Source organism: Trachinotus anak, unplaced genomic scaffold (assembly GCF_046630095.1).
Source record: "Trachinotus anak isolate AG129_WGS33_773 ecotype Australia unplaced genomic scaffold, CSIRO_AGI_Tana_v1 ptg000007l, whole genome shotgun sequence".
Lineage (NCBI taxonomy): Eukaryota > Metazoa > Chordata > Actinopteri > Carangiformes > Carangidae > Trachinotus > Trachinotus anak.
Genome location: NW_027273858.1, coordinates 5,979,930 through 5,998,976, shown reverse-complemented (window position 1 = coordinate 5,998,976; position 19,047 = coordinate 5,979,930). Strand labels below are relative to the sequence as shown.

The 19,047-nt window shown below is 40.2% G+C and overlaps 1 protein-coding gene across 2 annotated transcripts in view; it reads left to right on the top strand.

Moving 5' to 3' along the window:
* anapc1 (anaphase promoting complex subunit 1) overlaps positions 1 to 19,047 on the top strand; it is a 53,730-nt gene that overhangs the window by 16,407 nt on the left and 18,276 nt on the right. The window contains exons 24-43 of one of the 2 annotated variants that reach the window (XM_071480069.1): positions 547 to 695; positions 3,733 to 3,811; positions 4,566 to 4,602; positions 4,888 to 4,961; positions 5,315 to 5,493; positions 5,911 to 5,997; positions 6,618 to 6,757; positions 7,116 to 7,234; positions 9,139 to 9,269; positions 9,695 to 9,835; positions 12,113 to 12,265; positions 12,681 to 12,762; positions 13,347 to 13,438; positions 14,191 to 14,325; positions 14,552 to 14,634; positions 15,466 to 15,544; positions 15,676 to 15,750; positions 16,885 to 16,937; positions 17,082 to 17,229; positions 17,430 to 17,623. In XM_071480069.1, coding sequence (XP_071336170.1) covers positions 547 to 695; positions 3,733 to 3,811; positions 4,566 to 4,602; positions 4,888 to 4,961; positions 5,315 to 5,493; positions 5,911 to 5,997; positions 6,618 to 6,757; positions 7,116 to 7,234; positions 9,139 to 9,269; positions 9,695 to 9,835; positions 12,113 to 12,265; positions 12,681 to 12,762; positions 13,347 to 13,438; positions 14,191 to 14,325; positions 14,552 to 14,634; positions 15,466 to 15,544; positions 15,676 to 15,750; positions 16,885 to 16,937; positions 17,082 to 17,229; positions 17,430 to 17,623 — 2,230 coding nt within the window. Of the gene's footprint in view, positions 1 to 546; positions 696 to 3,732; positions 3,812 to 4,565; positions 4,603 to 4,887; positions 4,962 to 5,314; positions 5,494 to 5,910; positions 5,998 to 6,617; positions 6,758 to 7,115; positions 7,235 to 9,138; positions 9,270 to 9,694; positions 9,836 to 12,112; positions 12,266 to 12,680; positions 12,763 to 13,346; positions 13,439 to 14,190; positions 14,326 to 14,551; positions 14,635 to 15,465; positions 15,545 to 15,675; positions 15,751 to 16,884; positions 16,938 to 17,081; positions 17,230 to 17,426; positions 17,624 to 19,047 lie in introns of both variants that reach the window. The other variant, XM_071480067.1, reaches the window with a different exon arrangement.

Genomic DNA, 19,047 nt, shown 5'->3' with positions numbered 1-19,047 from the left:
GTCTGCTGCTGATAAAGGCCGGCTCTCGGGTTCCTTTGTATGTACTACAAGTGGACGCGACAGAAAAGGCACTTAACACGTAATATTTCGTTAAGTGCCTTTCAGTCAGTACTGATGACGTTCCACTTATAACCAGTGTGTATCTCATCCGCACCTGTCAACAAAAACTGTGCTTCACTGAATGGGTACTCTTAGGGCTGTAGGAATGCAAGGTGTTTGTCATTTTGTCCACCTCTGATTATGCTTGGTTTGGTCTTGTTGACAATAGGGAAAATATAACGTATCACCAGCCCTGGCCTTTAACCTGAAGCAGCACCTTGGATTGTTTCAACATTATTTATTTATATAATTTTCTCTCCCTCTATCATCTCATTTCCTCCCTCATTCTGTCGTCAATACCCCAATAATGTTTCCTCCTTTTTCCTTCTATCACCCTCCTTTGTTTCCACTTCCACCCCAACTGTCTTTCCTCGCCTCTCTTTTTGTCTTTCTCTGTTTCTCACCTTCTCATCTTTTTTCCCCTCATCCTCGCCTGTCTGTTTCCAGCTCTGATTGGTCAGATGCAGCGTCCCCCCTTCTTGAGGGCGGAGCCTCCCTGTGTCTTCAGCTGGCTCAGTCGCTGTCTGAGAGGAGAAGAGATCCCACCTTTCCCCTACCTGCCCGGCATCTGTCAGAGGACCAGGCTGCTGGTTCTGGTACGACCAAAGCTCCTCTTTGTTTTATAAGATACAAAATGAAGTAAAGTCAGAATTGTGACATTGTTGTTTCTGTTGTGTATAGTCATGAAATTTTACTGTTGTATTAACACTGCAACTAACACTTAAAACTGACCAACCATATCCTTCAAATGTGAAAACACACAAACTGGAACAGATAATCTTGACTTTTAAAGGGAAAATTCTGAAAATGATGATACTGAAGTTCCTGAAACTGGGTTATTGTCTGTCATTGGTTGTTGGTATTTTGCCTTCATTTAGTGGTAAACACTAGAGGCACACCACAAGTCGAAGCAAGTGGGAAGAGATGCAAAAGAGGTCCCCAGACGGGGGATGGAGAGAAGCAACTGAAATAACTTTCACAATCAAATCTTCAGACCTTCATTGTCTACATCAAATATCATAAATCACTGTCAAAAACAGATATATGACTGGAGAAATTTGAATAAATCCAATAGTCCAACTTGCTTTCTCTTCCAAGCTTTTGAGACAAAATCAGCAAACTTAAACACACATTTGATCATCTGGACACCAGAATATATCAGGGTTTTGTCAAGCTATTTCATGGAAAATTAGCTGTCTGAAGTCATTATAAACAAGAAAATGGGAATCACTTTTCACTTCACCCAAATCACGCAAAAATCCTTAAACAGGACTTCAAACAATCAATGTATTTTAATATTGTTATGTGATAAAAAATTCAGAGTAGTGCAACATGATTTTTGTAAGAGCAGATTTGATTTGTCGGAAATGATGCAGTATTTAGAGGGTCATGCTTATGTCTGCCTCTGTGTTTTCTACCCAGCGTTAAAGAGTTAGTGTTGGTCTTTGTAAATTTTCCACCTGCTCCTAGGCTTTCTACTGTGTGCGTGTGTGTGTGTGCGTGTGTGTGAGATAGTGAGGGTAAAGAGTTCAGCTTTGATTGAGACACGGTCAGATAATCTGTTTGTACAGCATGTCTGTGATTCTTTTTCTGAACATAAAGAGCAAGTACGTCATGGTATGGATGGAGATGTTCATGTGTGTGTGTTGGGCTGATGGATTCAACCTTTGCCGATCAATGAAGCAAGGACACTTGAAAACAAGTCTTATTTCCAGCTCCTATTGTTTCTCTAGACGATGACGGAGGTGATGACGACTTAGCCTCAGTTTGTGTAAATGTGTAGTGTCATTTTATTGTCAGTTAACCAGTGATGTTTAAAAAATATGTTGTCCACGACATGCCAAAGATTTTTACCTTTCCCAAGTTGTGACTGTTATCATTTAGTGGATGTAACATTTTTTTAACGAGATGGTAAGAAGAGAGTTTGGGGATTCTACTTTCAGAAGAGCAGGAAGTGTCTTCTGGGTTTTTCAAACATTGCTGGGTAATTATCTTTTAGAAAAACTGGTACTTTCCTCTGTGACATGAATGTATGCTAATAGAGATGAGGTGCAAACTGGGGCTAATGATGACTATCAGACACAGACAGACCGAGAGACACGTACGAGAAACAGATAGATGTAAATCTACAGAAATGTAGATATACAGTACATATAGGAAGATGGTACAGATCAGAGTGTGAAAAGCTCCTAAAAGCTTGTGCATCATTTTTTTCTAATCTCTTCTAGTTCTTAAACAGTTAAATTTAGTATTCACTGTCCTAAATTTAGTAAATTTTTAGTTATTTGTTGCCACTGTTCAGCAGGTTGTTACCATGGAAACCTAACTTAACTCAAGGGGAAAAGTGGCTAACATTTTAGACTTTTTAGGCTTAAAATAAGTTGGTCTTTATTTTTTTGAAACTATCTGTTGCATTACATTAATCTGAGAGCAAAATACCTTTGTGAAACTCCGTGTAACTGGCTCCAGAGCTCACTGTTCAGCCTCCTCTGCCAGAAACATCAGATATGTAAATTAATACAATGACAGTTAAAATGTTCAGTACCAGAGACAAAACTTAGTCTGCGTAGATGGACAACGGCAGCATCTCTGTATTTGCAGTTTTAAACTGTGGCTGCTTTTTTTGCCTATAGGTGGAGCAGGTTGCACTGACCTGCAGGTCTGACCCTGTAGACACTGCAGCTTTCTGGGTAATACAGGCCTCATATCAACAACACTGTTTTTCTTGATGGTGGAGTACTGGACAGACTGATAGGGATACAAAAAGCCTCATACGGCCTTTTTACTTACACTTGTGTGAGCATGTACAGTGTGTGTATACATGTACTGTTTGTACGTGCTTTGGTTACTATTTGTTTTGACCCTCATACAATATGCTGGTTGATATTGTGATGGATGTAATGTTTGCCAAGGTCTGCAGTAGGAAGAGTAATGCTATTATGGTAGAAATAGCTTATGGGCTACCCCTCTGGTTCACCTCGCTTTAATTCTAAATGCCTCCAGATAGTCTGTCTCTTCTAACTCTCTCTCTCTCTTTGAGTAAATATAGCCGAAATCACAGCACAGTCTCTGTCTTTAATTTAGGTGTTTGGTGATTTTGTCAGATGATGTCGCAGTTATAAAATCAGGATTTGACCATAAGCATTCCAGCCATGTACTAGGTTTTGACCTAGACTTGTTTTCTTTGCAGCCGGTATTTTCAGCCCCATTCTGTCCGTCTTCTGATTCACCTCCTCTGTCAGATATCTTAGATATGTGCAGTTAATGTGTTTAACTTTTTCATTGTCCTGACGTGTCTTGATTTAATTATCTCCAAAGTATAGACTCAAAAAAACAAACAAGAGACCCTGTGCAATTAGTGCACCTGCATCTGATCATACATACAAGAGTATGATCGCATTAGGTCAGTTCACACAAGAGCTGCAACTGTGGCAACCTATAATTTTAAAATCAATTTTTTGCCATATTTCTTTAAGAAATGTTAAAATCATTCACTTGAAATGTTAATGCTGTTCCAAAAAACATATTCATGTTCTGAAGTCAAGGTTTTTGAATTTGCACAGATGACACCTGCTTTATGCTCTTCTTATCTTTGCTCTTTGTCTTTGTTTCTGTCTTCCTCCTCTTTCTCAGAGTTATGCTCTGTACATCGCTGGAGATGAAAATGCAACTTCGACAGATGTGTCAAAGTACCTGGTCAAGCTCTCTGCAGGTCTGTTTATGCGTTTGTGTTTTGTGACCAGCCCCAAAGATCAGTTTACCTGTCCTTGATTGTATCCTGGGACTGTGTGTGTGTGGGGGTGGGTGTGTGTGTGTGTGTGTGTGTGTGTGTGTGTGTGTGTCTGTCTGTCTGACTAAACCCTTTGACTGTGTTAGTGTGTGTGTGTAAACATTTATTGACAACCAGCCCTTATTGCCTGCTAGTCCCATATTTCCCTGCTCCAGGGCCCAGTAACACAGAAAGAAAGACATGTGACGCAGGTTTGTGTGTCACCTGATTTCTGCTAGTTGTTTGTGCTCCACGAAAAAAACTCTGAGGTGACAGCAGTCGCTGCAGGTCTTTGATCTGCCTTTTTCCCACTGACACAGAATTGGATTTTGGTTTTGATTTTTGTGGGTGGTCTTAGAGCATCCAGAGTGAGTTTTTTTTTCCAGCACTATGCTGGCATTTTTCAGTGACAAAACAAAACCGAACAACAACGGATGTCATCCCACATAAATACAGTCCTCCACTCATCAGGAACAAAATGTCACCTTCATTTAATCCCATTCATTTTAGTGACAAATTTTAACAACCAATCAGTGGGCAGATTTGAAAATGCTGGAATACAGTTGATAGTTCAATGTGATGAGCATGTTTTGATATATCACAAATAAGAGGTCATATAAATAAACCCGTTGACCTCTTTCCTCTGCGATTGGCCCCTCACACCTGTTCTTCTCTCTCTCATCTTCATCTCTCTCAGGCCAGAAGTCCTGTGACATTGAACCGCACTACAGAAGGTAATTCCGTAGATAATCACAATGAAAAGATTTTGAAAATCACAGTAAAATGGCTGTAAATCACAGCCTTTTTTCTTATGCATGCAAACTTTATGAGGCAGTACGCTTGAGCAATTTAAGTTATACATTTGAAATAGAATTGAGCAGGTATTTTTAAAAAGGCTTTAAAGTTCTATGTTTTTTTTTTCTAATTATTATATTCCATATTTGTTCCTTTTTTTTGCCTGTCATTACTTTAGATCAGTAATTATTTATCGTAGTGATGTTCATATGTGTTTATTTTAGACAGAGCAGTGTGAAGGTCAAGTTTTCCAGTGAGAGTCTGGCTGAGCAGCTGGTGGTCTGGCTCACCTCAGAAGGTAAGTCAAGCTGGTCTTTTCTCACCTTCCATACAGGGTGAGATGTGCTGAAGCATATCCTCTTTATCAGCGCCACACTGGTTTGCATTAATGCACATTTGCACATTCACATCTGTCCAGTGAAATGACAGTCTGGGAACAGGCTCTGTCAACTTGTGTGTGGAGTGTTAGTAAAGTTGAAGTTTTTGCTTGTGCCTGGGAAAAAAAACACATGGTGAAAAATGGCTGCGTTTCTTTTTGAAAGGAGAAACTCTGTTACCTGTAATTGTTTGTTTGTGAGTTCAGATGAGGCAGCCTCTAAATTAGGCCACAGCTTCTTGTGTAAATACTCTTACTTCATTTCCTTGGTTTAGGTTTCACCCTGAAGGACCTGGAGTCAGTCCCATTTGGTGTGGCTTTGCCAATCAGAGAGGCCATCTACCGCTGTCGGGAGCAGCCATGTTCTGATTGGTCTGAGGAGGTCTGTATGCTGATTGGGCGACAGGATCTGACCAAACAAGCCCACAAGATGACCCTGGCCAAGAGCAAAGCTGTGAGTGTGAAGTTAAAAACCAGAGCTGCTCTTTTCTTAGATTATGAGACACACTGTTTTGTGTCAGTTGTCTATAAAACTATAAAACTTGTTATTATGGACAAAGTACCATGGTATTTTATTGCAGCTGACCTTGTAGCTCTCAGCCCTGGTGAAGGATTTCAGTCCAAACCTTTTCCCTCCCTGGTGTTTGCAATCCCAAAACTTGCGCAAACAATGTATGCAAATTGCACAAATCCCTGCAATATTTGTGAGTGCTTGCAGCTTGGCCCAATCCCCGCAAGAAAGTACCAAATTCATCACAGATGTGTCCTGCTGTTTTCTCTCTTTAATTTAATGGACATTCAGCTTGTTGTTGTTGGCCATTGTAATTGTGTCTGTATGTTAATATGTGTATCAATATGTGTTTGTCTCCAGTCTGTAGGTTCAGGTCTGTCCTTGGAGCCTCCTGCAACCACAGAAGCAGATGAGGAGGAAGACGGGATGTCAGACATAATTCAAGAGGTAACAGTCTCAGTAAAGAACATCTTTTGCATTATTGGTCTGTCTCCACTCAAAGGATAATATTCTCAAACCATTGTTAGTTATCTAGAGAAGTGGTTCCCTCTTAAGGTCTTATCAGAAGCCAAGTACCTGTCCATTGACACCACATGTTCCAGATATGTTAATTTGAATTGATTTTAAACTGGATGTTGACTAAAACTATTTATTATATAAAGCAAAAACAGACATTTTAACTATTATAGATATTTCATGACAAATACTTTACTTATACATTTACTTGTGAGTATATGTCTACCATGCATCCATTACTTTTAGCTAACAATCTAAACCTTCAGGTATCCATTCCTACCATTACTGAGCTTAGCTAACTGTTAAGACTGCACCTGCTGGTTCGGGTGTTTATTTCTTTTTTTTTTTTTTTTTCATATTATCATATTAGCTACACCATGGCAACTGCAGAAGTACTCCCTGGGTTACAAGTACTCCTGGTTAGGAATCACTGATGTAGAGAAGTCTGGCTGTTAATACCGGGATGTTGTCTGCCATAAATACAGTCTGATTGTTTTTAAGGCTCTTTCAGCGAGAATGTGCAGTATTCACACCCTGTCTCTCCTCTCCAGGTCACAGGGCTGATCTGGAGTCAGGATCTGAGAGTCCAGGAAGTCAGGAGGCTCCTGCAGAGTTCCAGACCTGTCCGAGTCAGTGTTGTTCAGCTACCAGAGGTTTCTGACCACGAGTACATAGAGGAGAAAGAGAACAAGTGAGTATAATGTGTGTGTGTCCTGACTGCTTCTGGTCTCAGAACATAGAAGCACACAGGCAGCAACAGTCTGGTTTCATGGCACATATACAGAATATGTTTCTCTATCCACTGCTGTCATTCTTCTCATTCATTTGAGGTTTTTTTTTTTTGTTTTTTTTTTGTACTGTTTCAAATAAGTTTCAAAATGTTTTTTAAATTTTTAGTTTCTTTTTGTTTGTCTCATGCCCTGGCCTCCCCTTTTCTCTGCTTCTCAAGGATTTATATAAATTACACATTTTTTGACTCAGAGTCTGTAATGTTTCCTCAGTTTTAATCCCCTGCTCTCTTTTTGTCCACGTGTTTGTATCTTCATCAGACTCCTGCAGTTGTGTCAAAGGACCATGGCTCTCCCAGTTGGCCGAGGCCTCTTCACTCTCTTCTCCTATCACCCTGTACCGACTGAACCTTTACCTGTCCCCAAACTCAACCTGACAGGTAATGTGATAATGTTGAAATGTGAACATTCTCACCTGTGTTTATGCATCGGCAGACTTCATTAAATATATGGGATATTGATGAATTTTAAAAACTGTTGCTCCAGACAGGGAGACTGGGAAAACTGGATAAATTCCCAGGGTACTTTTGTAGTTCATGCAGCACAGTCTAGGGTGAAGATTTAAATCTGTCACTTGAGATACATGACCTCTTTTACAATAGAGACCTGTCCAAAATGGCAACGTACAATTGCATTACAAATTGCAAGTGTCATATATTTACAAAACAATCAAACAAGACCTGTGATACATCAGAGAGATGAAACCTGACTATTTAAAACAATGGCATTCCTCATGAAACATTTTTTTAACATGATGTTATAATGTCTGATGTGAAGGCAGCGCTTCCAGACAAAGTTTATCCTGTAAAATTTTCCAGCTGGAGTTCATCATAAGAAAATGCAGTTGTGCTGAGATCTGAGCAGACACTGGAGATTATCCATCTGCATGATCTGGTCTGGTGGCTTTTTGAAACAGGAGAAAGTCCATCCAAATAACTTGTGTTAATTAAAAAGATTTCCTGTTCCAACACTGAAAATAAATCTCATGGATGAATGATAGACAGGGTCAGACCCATGAAGTAATGAGTCTGATACCTGCATATGTAGAAATATACAAAATCATCAAGTTATTTAAGGATGCTTTGTTGAATATCTCAACATCCAGCCAACCATTGTTAATGTTTATATTCTGAGAACTGCGGTTTCTTTTAACAGAAAAAAAAAAAATTCATTATGTTCAGAGTTTCTGTACTTTGTCATTTCTAGGTTATACTGTTTATTTGGGTTCCAGTTGCCATGGCGCCGTGGATGGCTGCCTCGGTGTTTTGGTGCGCACTTTTTTGCCTTATTTTCTTTGTAAATTCAGTTTTCTGCCTTGGTTTCCGGAGCTCTTTCACCAGAGAAGAGCTCATTAACATCAGAGAAACAATTCCAGAGGATTTTTTCCACCTTACTCGACTCACCTGTGGAATTATTGGACATTTTGGTCAGAGGTGCACTGACCGTTGCTCTCGCAGTGAAACGCCGGAGGAGAGGAAAACGTGCCGGTGCGCTTGCGCGTCTCCGCCGGCGCGGACTTCGCACACCGCTCCCAGGTATCTTTCTCTCCAAGGTGCGTTCACTGCCCAACAAGCTGGATGAACTTCAGCTACTGGTGCAGAGGAACAGAGACTTTTCTTCATCTTCCGTTCTGTGCTTCACGGAGACGTGGCTGTGTGGATCGATTCCGGACTCTGCGCTGGAGCTGGCCGGCTTCCAACTCTTCAGAGCGGATCGCGACACAGAGCTGTCCGGCAAAACGTTTTTCTGTTTTTATGCTAACAGTGGCTAGTGCAAAGACGTGACAGTGATCCTGCAGCACTGTTCTCCTGACCTGGAAACTTTCATCATAAACTGCAGGCCCTTCTACTCCCCCCGTGAGTTCACTTCATTCATCCTGGTCGGTGTTTACATCCCACCACAGGCCATAGCAGATACTGTGTGTGGAGCGGACCAACCCGGACTCCTTAGTTATTGTCCTTGGTGACTTTAACAAAGGTAACCTCAACCACGAACTGCCCAAATACAGACAGTTTGTTAATTGCCTGACCAGAGAGGGGAACACTCTGGACCACTGTTACACCACAATCAGTGGTGCTTATCACGCCGTCCCCCGGGCTGCACTGGGCCACTCTGACCATGTCATGGTCCACCTGATTCCCACATACAGGCAGAAACTAAAACTGTGTAAACCTGTTGTTTACAAGAACCTCCAATTGCACCAATCACCAAAACAAATTCCTTGTATGTGGAAACATACTTGGCAATAAAACTGATTCTGATTATCTTTCTTGTTCTTCTCCAGGCCGCGCTCCACCTAGGAACACTATGGTTGATCTGAACAGCGGGAATATTGATGTTCCTCCTAATATGACTAGCTGGCCCAGCTTCCATAACGGAGTAGCTGCTGGACTCAAAATAGCCCCAGCTTCACAGGTCAGTCTGAAAGCAGAGCTGCGTGACCTCCTGATCAGGCCTTGTGTTCAGTTGTACATACCTGCAGCTGGTTACTTGCTTGTTTCTACAGTCTGGATTATTTTAAATAAAATTTTATGTGTATAGTAATAGTTCTAAAACCTAATGTTTTTGGTGAAACTGTGACGTTTCCTCTAATGTCTCCATCAGGCCAAAATTTCCACTTGTTTACAAGAAGAAATAAATATATACATATTTATATATTTCTTTATACGTGAAATATATTCAGGGCATTCATGATCCCTTAAAACTTCTTCACTTTGGAAATACTCTTAGAAACTTAGAGTTGCAGTTGTTCAAGCTTGCATTGTAAACTTTCTCACCCTCCTGCTGTAAACTCACCTTCCTTATTCTTGTTCAAATAAACTTTATTTTTGTTTGTTAAGGTGGACTCAGCCTGGATTGCCTACAACAAGCCAAAGAGCCCTGAGCTAGCTAATGAGTATGCAGGCTTCCTTATGGCCTTGGGTCTCAATGGACACCTCACCAAGCTGGCCACGCTAAACATACATGACTACCTCACCAAGGTACACACATGCACACAAAAGTGTTTCACACCTTGAGTTTCACAGAACAAACAAAGCAAATGCACACGTTATTTATAACCCCTCCATCATACACAGGCGGCAGATACATTATAGGGCTTAATGTCTGTCTACCTTAATGCTCAGTTTACTGTAGACCGCACTCTAAATTACAGTTTCTTTCTGCGGTATAAACACGCACACACACACACACACACACACTAGGTAAAACAAAAATGAATACTTAAATACAGTTTACGCAAAGGTACCTATTCTATTCTCATTGACATGCACACACACTCAAGCACACACACCCCTACACACACATTCTTCTCTAGATGACTGTAAATGAGAGATGTAAACTCGCATCACAGCCAGGCAGCCAGTCAAAACGAAACTCTGCCCTCTGAGAACTTTGAAACGAGACGAGTCCTTCCCACTTTCAGGTGAGAAAAACAACAGGATGCTGCAAGCCAAACCTTTTTTTGCTCAATTAAAAAGTCAGTGTAAAGATGTGGTTAAAGATAAGAGGAACCCTTGCACCAAATCCACACAGAGTGTCCACATTGGGTTCGAGATTGATTCATTTTCATTTCCCATTTTGATTCAAGATGCGAGCAGTAGTTCAAGAAGACGAGCAAGCTTTCTATATCAGTCATTTCGCTATAAATGAGATGTGAGAATGTTCTCATACAGATTTTGAAGTACCTGTAATTTGGTGGAAATCCACTGTATAAAGTGGCTGAATTGAAATGTCACTGCTGAGCTCATAGTTTTTTGTAAGTTCCAGGTTGATTTTATTTTCTGATGACAATCAAGCTTATTTTATGCATTTGATGCTGAATTTGGTTAAAATGTGTTTGCACAGTGCTGAAGTTAGGACCTTAATGTGTGTGTTGAGTGATACATTAAAGCCCTTAACTAAACCATCTCATCTTGCACATTATAAATTCCACCGATAACATGCATTTAGGTTTTAGTCATAATTATATTCAAGTGAAAATGTAGTGCTATTACCTGTATGTAAAATAACAACACAGTGCACTCATACAACCATTACAATTAATACTCAGAAACTACTGTTTGGACAGAGATATTGAAAGTTCAGTGTAACACACACTGATTTATAGTCCAAATAAAACTGTAGAAAACAATGTGGAGTTGCACAGTAAAACATGATAGACAGTTGTGTGTAACTGACAGTCTCCAGTCTGAATGAACGTGACGAACGTGGTTGACAGTGAAGCCTGTTTGTAGCTGGTGGTTTTCTGTTGGTTTCTATTCTCGCTGTAAAAGAGAAATTACTCTGACATACTTTGGATCAGTTCATCAGAATTCTGTATCGTTGTGGTTTTACAGAGGATGTGTGTGTGCATACATGTGTGTGTGTTTGTCCCTCATCTTTTAAGCATCCCAGTGTGTTCGTTTTGTTGCTGCAGCCTTTTATTAAGACAAACTGAGCCAGTAAATTATTTTTTTTTGTTATTTGTGGCTTTAAAATCTCTGCACTTGTTTGAATCATCCGAGTGTTGCTGTTCGTTTAAAGGAAATGTGATTTTTTTTTTTTTTTTTTTCCCAACTGAAAAAAAATGGTTAAATTTAATCTGTATCTTTAAAATCTATTGTCAGTGAAGCCACTAGAGAAATGAAACTAGTCCCATGGTCACAGTGGGATGTAATTTAATTAAATTTGAAATTTTGTTGTTGTTAGATATTTTCCTTGTTATTTTTCAGCATTTTGTAATGAATTGTCAGGTTTACGTTGATTGAAAACTATGGTGTTTACACTCAAAATGTCAAATTGATGACCTATTTCAGAGTATCTGTGTTGTAACATGTAAGCAGAGCATGGTCTGCCTTTGTGGTTACTAATCGCACACACACACGCACACACAGGTGATCCACAGGGGTCTAATGAAAGCTGTCAGTGATGGTGAGCTGGTGTGGAAGCTGATTGGATTCCTCAGACACTAGAGTCACTGTTAGAGCTGATTACACTGGAAGTCATTAGTTCTGCTGCAGCAGGTATCTGGTCCACAGGGACACATCGCGCTGCATGGTCTGATAAAAAGTGATGTCTACATTTTATTTAAACTGAGGAAAACACTGTTCTGAAGAGAAAAATCCCTCTGATCTCAGGTGTCAAAATGTCCACTCACTGTATCGTGTCTTAATATTGTGACAGGAAGTTGTTGTTATTATTATTCATATTTATAACTGTTCGGCTGTCTCTGTCACCTCAAATCCAATGACCATTTTCTGTCTCCTTCACTCTGTCAGGGCCATGAGATGACCAGTATTGGACTCCTACTAGGCGTGTCTTCAGCCAAACTGGGAACCATGGACATGTCAATCACCCGCCTGCTTAGTATACACATCCCTGCCCTGCTCCCACCCACCTCTACTGAGCTGGACGTACCACACAATGTTCAGGTAATAGTGAATGTACATACTTATCTCAAATAATCTTAAATCACACAGCACACACACACTGCTGTCTGTCTCTATTGGACAGACAGATGGGAAAGAAAAATTTCATTTTTTGTGCCTCAGCTATTTGGAATAGTTTGCAGAGGGAAATTAAAGGACTTAAAGGTAAACGGATAAAAAGATAAAAGATAATAGTAATAATGATAGTGATAATAATACATATCTACAGTAGAAAGGATCAGTGTAATTAGACATTGCAGTAAGGGAATGTTTATGAGTAATTATGCAGCTATTACTATGTCTGTGTGTGGATTGTGTTTATTACGATGTGCAAACTGTCACAAATAAGAATGTACAAATATTTACAGCAAAAAAAAAAAAGAAACAATCAGCATTTGATTCTCTGTCTGATCTGCAGGTTGCTGCTGTAATTGGCATTGGGCTGGTGTACCAGGGAACAGGACACAGACACAATGCTGAGGTCTTGCTGTCTGAGATAGGTGGGTGTTTGTGTGTGTGTCTGTGTCTGTGTGTGTTTGTGTGTGTGTGCATGAAGGACAGATGCATGATGCATTTTCAAACAAGACCTGGATTAACTACAGATGTAACAGTAATACGCAAACTTCTAATCACATCTCTTGGTTCCATGGGAATGAGGATTTAACGATAAGCATTTTTCACTTTTTTGTTGATTTATAGACCAACCAATCAATTTATCAAGAAAATAATGGTCACATTAATCAAAAATGAAAATAATTGTTCATTGCAGACTTAAACATATATAAAGTTACAGTCAAATTAACACTCTAACACAGGGAAGTATATATCCTTACAAAACGTACTAAGTGACTGTTGGTCTGGTCCAGATTGATTTGCCATTAGTCCGGATCCTGACATTGGCCCAGACTTTGAAACCCTGTGGTCTAAAGTTATACTCAAGCTCTATTGATCAATATTAAAAGCACTGACTTTATTTGCATTCAGCTAGAAGTGGTTGAGCCTCTGTACCATGACGCTCTGATCTTGCTTCGAGTGTGTTTCTCATTATGAATAGCTGGTAAAATAGCGTTTGTGTGTCTCTTAGGTCGACCCCCTGGTCCGGAGATGGAGTACTGTACAGACAGAGAGTCCTATTCACTAGCTGCTGGATTAGCCCTGGGCATGGTCTGTCTGGGGGTAAGTCACCACATATAAAAACACGCTGCTGGTCAAACAAATGTTTGCAGGGAAATGATTGTGTTATTTTAACCTGCTGGAAGTTGCAGGTGGGTGGGGCTCATATCAGAATGAATCAGACTGTTTTCAGATGAATTGTTGGTCACAGGACGTTACATGAAACTTGAACTTTAAATATTTTGTTTTTTGCGTTATGATTAGATACCGTGGCAGTGCTATTTTCCTCTGGATTTCTTACAGTATATTTGTTTATTGTTTAACCCATTGCTTTCTCATAAAACCTGATGTTTGACATTGATATTTAAGAACAGGAACCATTTCTGCCATTAAATGTCATTGTAGTTGTCCTGTTTTAGGCTTAATTTTTGCATTTAGCCAGGTGTCCTCAATAAGAAGAGGACCAGTCTATCATATCCTGCTACTAGAATGACCAGTAGTTGTTTTTTAATACTAACTGAAGTCTTTAAGTTAGATTTTTCTTGAATGTAAAGACTAAATGGTGAAAAAATCAGATGGAGGGAAACTGCATGTCAATGTGTTGTTAATCAACTCACCTTGCTGCTAACTGGGTTGCTCCAACAAAGTTTCGTTGTATGACCTACAATGACAGTAAAGGTCTATCTATCTATTTCTGTTTCTTCTCCTTCCTCTTCCCACTTTTGTCTCAACATTTTCTCTCTTCCCATTCACCCTCATTCCTCCTCCACTTTGAATTTCCCTTTCCCCTCTGTTTCTCCTCTCTGTCCTCGCAGCATGGCAGTAACCTGATTGGGATGACAGACCTGAATGTTCCTGAGCAGTTATATCAGTACATGGTGGGGGGCCACCGCAGAGCTCAGGCCGGGGCCAACCGGGAGAGACACAAGTCTCCCAGCTACCAAATAAAGGTAGATGGACAAATCCTTTTGTTTTTCTCTTATCTTTCTCAAGTATGATTGTATTATGGCGAAAACTGTACCACTCTATAACTGAATTGGCATTTCACAGTTTAACACTTTAGATTATCTTCATGAATCTTCCAAACTCTACTACGCGATTTATAACACTGTCATTGTAGCATTTCATTTAACCAACAGCTGAGTTTTCCTCAAACCTTATCAATGGTCGTTCCAGGAAGGTGACACAATCAACGTGGATGTGACGTGTCCAGGGGCCACGCTGGCCCTAGCTATGATTTACCTCAAGACCAACAACAGGTGAGAAAAGACAAACAGCTCATCAATCCTTCAATCTTTTAGAGCATAGAAACAAGGAACTCATTTTTATAGATGTAAAATATCAAGTGTATTACTAAATAAGAGCAGCAACTAGAAGTCTTTTGTTCAGTAATTATCTTCTTGTGTATTTATTAATTTGTGTCTCTTTTCTCTTTCTGTTGTAATATATGTCATAATGTCCACATGTACTGGTTTATGTTCCCACCAACACCAGTAAAAGGTTTAGACAGTCTATTAAAGTAACAGGCCATAGTGGCCATGAAGATGATGTTTCCCCTTTCATAGTTTACATCAAAACAGTTGGATTTTTTTTTTAACAAATCTACAGGAGAAAATAAAAATGTTTAAATCCTAATGAATCAAACCTCATAATATTATATATATATATATATATATATAAAACGTACCGGTGAGGCATTTTATTTTCAGACAGAATGATGTTAGATTATTCGTTATGCAAATATAAGACGCAACATTTATGAATGAGAAACTTTCCAACCGCCACAGAATTGCCCACCATCACTACGTTAGCCCTCATAGTTTTATAAATATCTATAAATAATGTGGTGCTTTCTAGATCATCGAGCAGAGCATCATTACCTGCCTGATGAAACATCTCATCCCTCAGTGACTCTAGTTGTCACATTATGCTACAGAAGAACAAGACTTCTCCACCTCGTAGTTTTCTGCTATTGGTCAAGAGGTTCCCGTCTCCTTCAAGGCTCATCTGATACCGGCCGTCTATTGGTTTTGCGGGTGTTGAAAGAGGGTATTAACACCTCCTTTTCTCTTCGCGGTTCTGTCCCCTAGGTCGATTGCTGATTGGTTGAAACCTCCAGACACTTGGTTCCTGCTGGATTTCATCAAGCCAGAGTTTCTGCTCCTAAGGGTTGGTGTGGCGCTAGCTCTGAGTGTGTGTGTGAGTGTGTGTGTGTGTGAGGTGGATCATTTATCTCACCTTCCTCTTAATGTGGTACACCTCTCTCTCTTCTTTTTCTTCTTGCCTCTCCGCCCTCACAGACTCTTGCTCGGTGTATTATCATGTGGGATGAAATCCTCCCTAATACCGAGTGGGTCAAGAGTAACATACCCCAGGTGAGAAATTACACACATACACAGCATTATTTTAGCAGACGTATTTGGAGCTGTGACGCTGCAGACCTGGCAACAAGTTAATAATGACTTGGAAAGAATTCCCAGCTGTGAGGTTTGGTTCATTTCTGTGGAGGCGGCAGGTTCAACTTTCTCTTCGGTTTTTAAGTCAATTCCAGCAGCTGATTTGTGTCTGAAGGTACACTGATTTTAATACTTCATCTGTGATTGTTGGTGGTGGTTACTCCATCTACAGTATATTCAGTTTGTGAAAGCTCTGCCCCATTTGTCGTCACACACACACTAACTATCTAGTAGCTGTTTCCTCTTGCACACAAAGAAGAAAAGGCCACCCTGGATAAACAAGACAAGAGCTACTGTATAAACAGAAAATCCCCTGAAGAATGTTTGTTTGAGAGGTTGTCTGAAGACAGTGTGGTGTGAAAACACCTCTGCAGTGTTTGCTTAGGAACTGACACACAACAGATGATAAAAGAAACACACACACGTTTTGGAAAAAGAACTTTTTTTGACCCTGACACCTATCGCAGAGGAGCAAGGCAGTGAACCTCACACTGCTCCAGTTAGACTTCTGTAAAGATTGTGTTTCATTGGTTTATTGCCAGGAAATAGTTGGTAAAGTAACAACATGCCAGGCATATTTGTCTCTTGTAAACAACACAGTCTCTTAGAGAATTATGTGATATCATTGGAGTAATGTAATGGCTGTTACAAATGTATCAACTTCTTTCTTTGATTAGTGTGTTTATGGCAATAAATACAAGCAACCAGAGCTTTAGCACATTCAGAAAATGTGGTCATTGTAATCAGGTATACAACACTGCTCCAGAGTTATATAGTGGATTTAAAATTGGTCCATAATCCAAAAGAGAACTTAGTTATTTCAGGTCATCATTACAAACACTGGTAAAATAATTTTATTCAAGGTTTCTGGATATTTCTTAATGCAACTGTTGTCTTTTGTGTACAGCATCTTGTACTTTTAAGATCCCTCCAGTAAATGTCTTCACGACTGTTTTCAGTACAGCATATAAGATAAGTGTCAATGAGACCGTTGCTGCTGAAATTTTGCCAGTTACCTCTGTGTTTTGTTTTCTACATTTATTTTGTTTTCAGATCATGAGGGGGACTTTTGACCCTTCAGAGGACATCAACATGGAGACCATGGCGTGAGTATTTAGACAAAAACTGGCATTTAAATTTCCACTTTAAATCTTGAGTATTGTAGCCCCTCAGAGGAATGTAAATTCATATCACCACCCTCTGTGTTTGTCCCTCCACAATGAAAGCTGATGTCATGTTGTTTCTCTCAGCCAAGCCCAAGACTACATTACAGCTGGGGCTTGTATGGCACTGGGCTTACGCTTCGCTGGCTCTGCCAACTCCGATGCCTTTGACTGCCTCTATGAGTTTGCCAGGACCTTTATGAAGATCATGTCCTTTGCTGGTACAGCTGCTGTTGTAAGTGTTTTTATATATTGACATTTGCACTTTGATCTGTAGTGAGAATGGCCTCACAAGAGTTGAGGAAGGTGACGAAAAGTGCTGTGTTGCTTCACTAACGTAATCTTTGAGAAATTAATTTGATGATAATGATTTTGAATTTTGCCTTTGTTCTCTCTTCCTCTGTCTGTCAACATGTGGGCTGGTTCCTGTAGCAGACAGGTTACTACAATCTGCAGACCGGTCTGTCAATGATCCTCCTGGCTATGTCTATGGTCATGTCCGGCACTGGGAACCTGAAGGTCCTGCAGCTCTGTCGCTTTTTCCACAAGCGAACAGGCGGTGAGATGAACTACGGCTTCCACATGGCTCATCACATGGCACTGGGCCTGCTCTTCCTGGGAGGGGGCAGGTGAGATAAATAAAACGTGTGTTTATATGCATTCTACATAATGATCTATATTAATACATAAAACACGTTATTTGTCATTGTAGGCATACAATGAAATTATGTTTGTCAGAGACCAGCAGCAATAGAAATAAGGATAAAAAAAGATAAATAAAACAAGATAATTATGATGAAGTAGCACACACTATATATATGACAGTGACAGTGCAAACAGTGCAGTACACAAGGTATTGCAGAATAAATTCATCAATACAGCATAAAAAACAATTGGCACAGAAGTATTGTCTTCTATCTGTATATAATGAAGTGTGATGGGGGCTGCACTTCTGTTCTCTGGAGAAGAAGCTGTTGTTCAGTCTGTTAGATCGGCTTTGATGGCTCTACATCTCTTCCCTGATGACAAGGGAACAAACAGACTGTGACCTTGGTGGGTGGGTCCTGACTGACGTTAGAGGCCTTCTTGTGTAGACGGTTAGCATACACTGTGTCCATTTTTGGGAGGACAGTTCCAACAATCCTCTGTGCCATTTTCACCAGCCAGGCCGGGTCCATCCAGTTCTCGGCAGTGCAGCTGGCATTACCACACTGTGGCACAGTGGCAGAGGATCACTCTCAGTGGTGCTTCTGTAAACGTTTACCAGGAGCTGAGAGGAAAGTTTGAACAGTTTCAGTTTTCTTAGGGGGAAAAGCCTCAGTCGAACTTTCTTCACCATGTGGGAGGTGTTCAGGGACCATGAGATCTTTTGTTATTTAGATTCCCAGGAATTTGATGTTGTTGATGTTCTCCACCTCCTCACCATTTATGTGCAGAGGGGGATATGTGGTCTTTCTGGATCCACAAAGTCCACAATGATCTCCTTGTTTTTTTTCCATGTCCAGTACTCCTGCGTCAGATGGACAGATGTTTGATTTAAAGACACACCTCCGTCATTACAAGCCTCCCTCGCTCCTTAACCAGGCTGAAACAGCACTTTTCTAAATTGGGCTCTATGAAGACACTGAAGCACTGAGTCTAACTACTCATTTAAGCAATACTGTATGTTTTGTCAACTGTACCCAACTGCCGGAGGATTGTTGACAGTTGCCGGGCAATTTTCCACCTGGAACATTTTGTGTGTATGTAAGACCAAAATGCACAACATGGACAAGAAGAAGCTAGAAAGGGATCATTGTTTTAAAACTGCTACAGTCATGAATTACATCAGAGGAGCGTTTAAGCAAAGCGCTGAGTATCAAACTGTCTCTGTGAATCGACCTCCATGGTTTCAGTCTAAAGCATAGTATTGCAACAAGACAATACACAAACATTGCAGGAATTATTTAAATATTTTGTAATAGTCACACACATATTTTGGATCTTGACTAATGACTTGAGTTAGGTTAATTATGTGCCTGTCATGTGGCACCTGAATTGCTATGTGACAACA